The sequence below is a fragment of the Capsicum annuum genome, chromosome 1, assembly GCF_002878395.1.
Source record: "Capsicum annuum cultivar UCD-10X-F1 chromosome 1, UCD10Xv1.1, whole genome shotgun sequence".
NCBI lineage: Eukaryota > Viridiplantae > Streptophyta > Magnoliopsida > Solanales > Solanaceae > Capsicum > Capsicum annuum.
The window spans coordinates 32,671,717-32,680,193 of NC_061111.1; the positions used below are offsets into that span (position 1 = coordinate 32,671,717).

The 8,477-nt window shown below is 32.1% G+C and overlaps 1 protein-coding gene across 1 annotated transcript; it reads right to left on the bottom strand.

Annotated features, from left to right (window-relative positions):
• Positions 1-2: 2 nt before the first annotated feature.
• LOC107856092 (peroxidase 45) lies at positions 3-1,721 on the bottom strand. The gene is made up of 4 exons (XM_016701083.2): positions 1,414-1,721; positions 899-1,099; positions 622-787; positions 3-512 (listed from the first exon to the last, which is right to left on the bottom strand). Exons 1-4 carry the CDS (start codon positions 1,639-1,641, stop codon positions 106-108), a joined length of 1,002 nt encoding a protein of 333 aa, XP_016556569.1. The 5' UTR covers positions 1,642-1,721; the 3' UTR covers positions 3-105.
• Between the last annotated feature and the right edge of the window lie 6,756 nt (positions 1,722-8,477).

Sequence of the window (8,477 nt, forward strand, 5' to 3'; positions counted from 1 at the left end):
TCTTTATCAAGATTAAACCTTATATGCATAATTATTGGAATTTTAAACTGGTGCTGCACAATGGTCCTACAAGAAATCTTTGATCTACTCTTATCTTCTGTTTACTCAGTTCACCACAGCACAGTCTTTGCGAATTTCACCAAGATTTCCAGTTTTGACCCCAAACCTTCCAAGCTTTGTCATGGCAGCAATGAAGACCCTTTCAAAAGCTGTCTTGTTTGATGCAAACATATTCACTATACTCCTTGATCCTCTTTTAGTATACAGTGTCTGGTCTGAAGTGAACAGCCCTTTCCCCCTCTGAAGGTTCTTGAAATACGTGTTATCGAACACTTGAGGGGTGTCTGGATCCAAGGGGATGACTACTCTTGAAGGGGCATTTTGTGGGCACATTCCTTGGAGTTCCTTAGCATAGACTGCATCAATTGTTGGATCAACCTTGTGCGTGCTGTTAAAGCTGTATATCCTGCTTGAGAACTGGTTGCAATGTGAAAATCCTAGTGTATGTGCTCCTGCGTTTTAAGAACAAATTGAAGTATTCAATTCTCTTTAAACATTTGACAATTTGTAAAGAAGAAAATAGTGTAAATACATGAAGAAATAGGGAGAGTTGGCAAATACCAGAGAGGGCAATCATATGTCTGACAGAGAGACCACGAAATGCAAACATAGGAAGGAGCTTCTTCAAGTGAAAGTCAGAGTGAGGCAAATTGTTGGGTACACTGTTTTGTGAAGAAATTCTGCCATCCCTCCTTCCCAATTCAACAGCATAATGTGGTCCTCCTGCCTACACATCCAATACTCAACTGTTAGCTAGATTATTCGCTTCCAGTATAGTCACATCTAAGAAAAAGAAGGCATGTCACTATACAGGAGTTTAAAGAGTATATTTGTTTACCAATGCAATTACATCTCTTGTGGCCATGGCCAAGATGTCAGCACAGGAAACTTTGTTCTTGCAAGCTGGGATATTGTCAACTGCAGCTTTGGCTTTAATAACCGTGTCATATCCATCCCCGGCAAGTGATATATTGTCTGGATGGTCCTTTTCTGCTGTGTTATTTCCTGATGATCTCAGTATGATGGAAGCATCACAACCCTGACATCAATTGTCATATTAGTTCACAATATATTGAGTGCATTTTCTATTCCTTAATGAACTACAGAGTGATCTTTATGAGTAGTTTCTACCAAGTCTAGAAGTTCATATTACCACATACATATAAAATGGAGTACTATAGAATTTAACTTACATACAAAACGTAATTATCAAGTCTGGATGTTCATATTACCGCATATAGAATGGAGTAGTATAGAGTTTAACTTATATACAAAATGTAATTACTTTTTCGCATCATACGTGCCTCATATATATACAAAACGGATCAAAGATGCAATGAAAAGAAAATATACCTGAATAAAGCAATCATGGAAGAAGAGTCTAAGAGTTGCTGCTGCTGTAACAATGGTCTGTCTGTACTTCTGTTCAACTGCTGATCGGACAATGGATTCCACGTTCGGACACGAATTTCGATAAAAATCGCGATGGAGCTGAGCGTTAATACAACTTATATTGGACATGATAGAAAGTAGGAGGAGGACTAAGTGGAGAAACTGGCTACTACTGATCAACCTATCCATTGTTTCTTGTGTAATTTAATTTCTTTGGAAAGGTCCGGTGGGACTTTTATAGTACTACTGCTAGTTATTTCACTTGTTATTAACTATTTCGTAGTGTACGGTTTCTATAATCAGTTACTGAGCGACAATCCGTCCGCGAGCGTTGGCTGCAGTGGCGGACTCAGAATTTAAGCATAGTGGGTACTTAAAAAATTTAAAAACTGACAAAAAAATAAAAATTCACCTCAATGAGATTCGAACCTGGGGCATCCGTTCTAGTGGAGAACCTTAAAGTCAACTTAAAAGTCAATGCACCCAACCAACTTTTATTTTAGTGGGTGTTTTTATATATTATATACCTATTTTTGTATATTTTTATGTAACTTTACCTATTCCGCATCGACTTTAGTGGGTGTCGGAACACCCTATAAATATATGTAGGTCCGCCCCTGATTGGCCGGTCAAGAACTCCCACATTCAAAAATTGAAAGTGGCAGAAATGCGGATGTTGCGTTGGATGTGTGGGCTTACTAGGGGTGATAAGGTTAGGAATGAGACTATCCGAAAGAGGGTGGAGTGGCTTCGGTGGAGGACAAGATGCAGGAAGTTAGGTTGAGATGGTTTGGACATGTGAAGAGGACGGGCACGGATGCTCCAGTTCGTAGTTGTGAGAGGCTAGCTTTAGATGGTTTCAGGCGGGGTAGGGGTAGGCCGAAAAAATACTGGAGAGAGGTGATTAGACGGGACATGGAGCAGTTACAGCTTACTGAGAACATGACCCTAGATAGAAAGATTTGAAGGACACGAATTAGGTTAGAAGGCTAGTGCATGTGGGTGAGTCGTAACCAGTAGTTAGGAGAGCTTTGGGGTAGCCGGGTTGATAGTCTTAGGGCTATGTTCATAGGTTGGAGTTGTTAGTAGGAGGGTATGGGGGCAGGGAGTGCCTTTGGTTCATTAGTGTAGGGTATTACTTTGCAGCTGTCTTATTTCTGCTATTCCATCTTATTTCATGCTTTATTATGAATTTGTTTACTATTCTTTGTCTGGAGCCGGGAGTCTATCGAAAACAACCTTTCTACTTCTCCGAAGATAGTGTTATGGACTGCATACATTTTATCCTGCCCAGACGTCATTATGTGAGAATACACTCAGTTTGTTGTTGTCGTTGAACCTTTAACTACAACACATTTCATGTATTTTATTTAATTACCTATCTTCCGTGTTAGGTACCTATCTCACGTGAAATGACCATATATGATTAACTGAAAAATATTTAAAGTTATTTCATTCCACTACTCAAATTGTATTTTGAGATAAGAGGGAGCTTTTCTAAAAGTAAAATTTCTAAATTTTGTATTTATTTTTGTTGAAGTATGTGATCATTTTATTTAAAAGTTTAAATTATTACAGAAAATATATTTTTATTTGATTAATTTATTCTACAGAATGACATGGCAAGTATTTAAAATATTTCTCCAAAGAAGAAAATATGAATTGCGATAGTAATAAAGACAGAAAAATAACCACAAGAATTGGTGTGGTGGTTTAGCACCTTACCCCTTAAACAAGACATTGGGGGTTCGATTCCCACCTTTGGTGAATGGAGAAAACTCTGTGCCCAGTTTTCTACCGCTTAATGCGCTGATAGTGAAATAGAGGATTAATCTTACGACTGCCGACTGTGGGATACTTGGGAAACCAAAAAAAATAAAGACAGGAAAATAAAAAAGAAGAAGAGAAAAACAAACTAGAAGATGGCAAAAACAAATATAGAAACCTTTGGTAGTGACTAGGAATCTTGGGTGGATGAGAAGGGTTTGAGCAAGAAGCCACCAAAGAAGTCACATGCACAACTACAATAAAGACGTCCAATGACAGCTTATTTCCTCCCATCTTTGTCAACATTTTTTTTGCAAATGATTTTGACAGCATCTTTTTTAAATTCTAGGAAAATTTGGATGAGATCGACAAGTACAAATAATTGATTATAAGAAATTCACATCGGGAAACGACATAAGAAAAGGGATAACAATTTTCCTAACTACCACACTATGAGGCATGAGCATTATTTTTTGTCCATTGATTTAATTTTTTCTCCTAAGAATTAACTTAAATAGTTATTCATTCATTGATTAAGTTAAAAATAGCTGATGGATGTAAATATATGTATAAATCATATATAAATTATCTATGATTATGTATAACTAATATATAAACTGTGCATATTAGCTATAGAAGAGTAAAATAAATCAATCTGGCTATTTGGGTAAATATTTTTCTTTTGGCTTCTCACTTGGTGTTCAACTAATAACGTCATGCATTACAGAGTTTTCAGTTTGTCAATTCTTACAACTAAAAATGGCCACCACCACAAATAGAATTAGGAAAGAGCTTTCACTATGTCAATTTCTAAATCTTGATCCGTTAAGTTTTCCTACCAAATCAAATTAAGTCACATGCTCCATTCCTATTGGTGCCCTTCTATATACATATGTTTTAAATTTAGTCTTGCAATCATATTACTTCTCTTAAAATTGAACCCAAATTAACAATTTTGATTTCTCATAAGACATTGATGGAGTTCTAAACGATATTTGATTGTTTTCGAGCCCCAAATTTTGTTTTGGAAAAATTACAGAAACCAGCATCCTTAAGACTATAATTACAATAAATAGCAACACTTTTTCAAAATTACAACTTATAGCAAAAGTAACAATATTTTACCCACTACATAGTAATAGAAGAATATGTATTTTTCAGTTGTGCATATGTATTTATGAGTATTACATATATATTTGTATATGTATTTATATAGCAACATTTTACTTAAATACGAATACAATTTGCTATTTTTCATAATCATAAAACTGTTGCTATATAAGTTATAGTTAAAACTACAGAGTTGCTATTTCTGAAATTTTTCCTTTTATTTTTGATTAATGAAGCATCCCTAACAAATGCTTTCACAATTATTCATCTTTCATAGATTCAAGAATTTAATGTATATTTTTGTGTACATGGACAATTTTCTTAACCTTTTAATTTTTTTTTATAAGAAAGCTCGAAATATAAGAGGAAGGAAATTATCTATCAAGATAGCTAGCAGCTATTACTTCTTATGCTTTTAAATGGTTTTACTTGGTGTGTTTGATATTTAATTTTCAAGTTTGATTGGTTTAAATATTTTGAAAAATATTTTTTAAATAAATTTATTTTCTTCAAATTTAAGAAAATGACTTTCCTTCAAAAGTGAAGAAAAATATTTTTCAAAATTTTCTTTCAACCTCATTCTTAAGTTGAAATATTTATAAAACCCTCAAAATCATCCACCCCTACACCAATCCCCTACCACTCTCATCCCCACCCCCACCAACCCCATCCAAAACATATTTAGAGCCCGTTTGGATAGGATTAAAATCTGGTCAAATCAATTTATAATTTTTTTTTTTAATTTTTTTAGGTGTTTGGTAAAATTAAAAAATTCTTAAAAAAAAAGCTAAAAATTGATTAAAAAAAAAAAGCAAAATGGGAGAAGCAGGGTACCCTCAGCTTTTTACTTTTTAGATTAAAATTCTTTTAAGTTTGACCAAAATATTACCTTTTTTATCCCTTATATTTTCCTCTAATTCCAATAATACTCTGAACTTGTAACCCTTAAATGTATGATTTTTCTTTCTTTTTTTCATTGTTGCTTCCTTTCGTCTCTTTCCTCCAATTTTCTCTTCATCTTTCTCCTTTGTTTTCAATGAATAATATAAATAATTCACTTTATTTATGGTGTTAATAGCTTTACGGACATTTAAGTCATTTTAACAATAAAAAAGTGCTTATAAACACTTGTTAATCAAATACATCAACAATTTTTTTTCACTTTGAGCCCTTCTATTCAAACAGTTATCTACTTAATTTATAAGCACTTATTTTAAACTTTAATCACTTAAACTAAAAAGCTATTTTTTTTAATCCTATCCAAACAGGCTCTTAATACTTTCAAAAAAATATTTCAAATTTTTTTCTCACCCCATCCCCTAACCTTAACCTCCACCCAAAAAATTCAAACTTTTTTCTTACTCGCCCCCCTTCAAATAAAAATAAAAATAAAAATAAAATAAATTATTTTTTAAAAAATTAAACTCCTACTAACCCCACCCCCCACCCCCAAAAAATATATATTATTTTAATTTTTTTTCAAAAAATAAATTCAAAAGTTTTTATTTCATCCCTACCACCTATTCTGACTCCACCCCACCCCCTCACATACCAGCACCCCTCTCTCCAAAAAAAGTCTAATTTTTTAAATAAATTTAAATTGTTTCCCTACCCCACCCTCTTATCCTATTCGTTCTCATTGTTTTTTTTAAATATATACAAATACTTTCAGAAAATATTTTCCTACTTGCATAACAAATACAAGAATATTAGTAAGAAACAACTTATTTTCCTAGAAAATGTTTTCCTCTTCCATTGTACACACCCTAAAAAAACTATTTTTTGGGGTTAAATTTATTTTTATAAAAAGTATTTTCTACTCTTTAGCTAAACACTAAAATGTATTTTTTTGAAAAATATTTTTTCTTTCACCAACCAAACACTAGAAAATATTTTTCAATCACCAACCAAACATAATAAAATAAGTAAGAAACCAACTTCTTTTCCATGAAAACATTTTCTAGGAAAATATTTTTCATGAAAAACATTTTTCTTCCTACCAAACACACCCTAATTGGGAAAATACATTTTGAATTGAAAATTCAAAGCTCTTTTACTTTCAATTGAAACAGAGAAAATTCCTTATAATTCGGGCATCTGTTAAAATTTAGTTCATTAAATTTTAATAATTGTTATACGGCACATCAAACTGACTAATCTGATCTTGTCATATCATAATTATTCTTTAATGTGAGAATTTTATAGGATGAGGTACGAATTGAAGGAATGCGCTTAATAATTTTCAAGATAATCAAAAGGAGGAAGTTACACTTAGTGTCTTAGGTGTTCGATCTTAAATTTTTATTATAATTTAGGACTATTTCTAAACTTAAAACCATAAAAGAATGAAGCATTATTAATTAGTCCTTTGCACAATTTTGTTACAAATTGTTTAATGATTCACACATAAGTTCTATTTTAGGACGATGCATAATTTTTGCTCCTTAAATTTATGATCTTTAATTTTTAATTTTTTATCTTTCACCATTTCAAGCAATAAATAAGTGACAAAAGTTATCTTTAACACTGAAATAACAAACAATATTTTTGTAGGACATAGGTTTGTAGTTTTATATATATTCCACAATTATGTTGTAAAAGGTATAACAAGTTATGTCTCTGACATCAAAACAATATATAAATTTTTTGCGGCATAAGCTTATATGTTCAAATCATAGTATGCTACATGCTATGTCGTATGTTGGGAGGATAATTCCCACAAATTATGTTGTAAAAGGCACAACAAGTTATGTCATATACCGAGAGAGCATAATGTATTTTTTAAAGTATATATATTCTATCATCCCACATTAGCTATCAAATTTATTCTCTAAAAGGGATAAAGTACATACGCGTCAAAAAACATAACTTCAGTTTCTAAACACTATAACAAATTCTGAAAATAGTTTAACTTATGTGGGATAACTTAATTCCTACCGTCTACAGAACGTGTATTGAATAAGACAAAAGTGCTCTAATCTTATACCGAACCAATTAGATCTCGATAGATAAGAGGCATTTGATCTAGAACTCCAATTATTTTCTCACTATAATTTACAACCATTTATTTTGCCCATCCTCCCCCCTCTCCACCTTCTCTTTTCAACAAAGTAATTGGAAGTCCGGATATGTAAGAGGAGAAAATTAAAGAATTAAAAAGTTTTACTGTTGTATATGGACAGTGTCAAAAGAAATTTTACAATATCAAATTGCTAAAGATAACTATAAATAATCATTTCTAAAAAGTGAGATAACTATAAATAATCATTTCTAAAAAGTGAGATTATCAATAACCTTAAAAATATGTGTATTATCTGCTTAAACAGATTAAATATAGTGATAGTATAAAAATAACAAAATAAACCAGCAAGGTTCGAAAACTTGTATAGAAAAGAATTTCAGCTGACACTTATTCCATACTCAGCTGCAAAAACAAATTAATAAAGAAAAAAGGACTAAAAAAGTCCCAGTTTGTTGAAATGGTGAGGCACACATGCACAGACATAATCCTCTGCCTCTTTCTGTGTGTATTATCTCATTGTCATGGCCTTGTTTGGCAAACACAAGTAAACAATAAAAGAGTTGATAGTGTGGGAATCTCTAAAAGTGATTCTAATGTGATGCATGTGACCATCATACAGACAAATTAAGCTTAGCCTACATGATCTTAGATGCTTCCTTGTCTCAAATTATTTTTTGTATTTCCCCTTTTCACGCAGGAAAACATAATTAAGAGAAATTTTTGACTATTTATCCTAATTAATGTCTTAAATATAATCTCTTCTCGTTAAATATTTACTGTATTGAGGTATTTCAATCTACAAGAATAATTATCACCAAGGATAAAACTGAAAGAAATTTTAATTAAAGTTCTAATGTGACAAATAATTTGATGGGAAAGACAAGAAGTTAGCATTCAATAGTTGGCTTGTACGATTCCACGTCGAGAGAATATGACTTTGATCTGATTCAATAGCAGCATAGCACTAAGAATATATGTAGTAATAATATTTAATTTATATAAAGAGAGCATTGTCAATTACTAAAAGAAACTAATATGTCATAATTTTACTAGATTTAACCCCAATTTATTTGCTTGCTACCACCTCCCTTAATTAAGCACCTCAAATAAATCTTTCCTTAAGCCG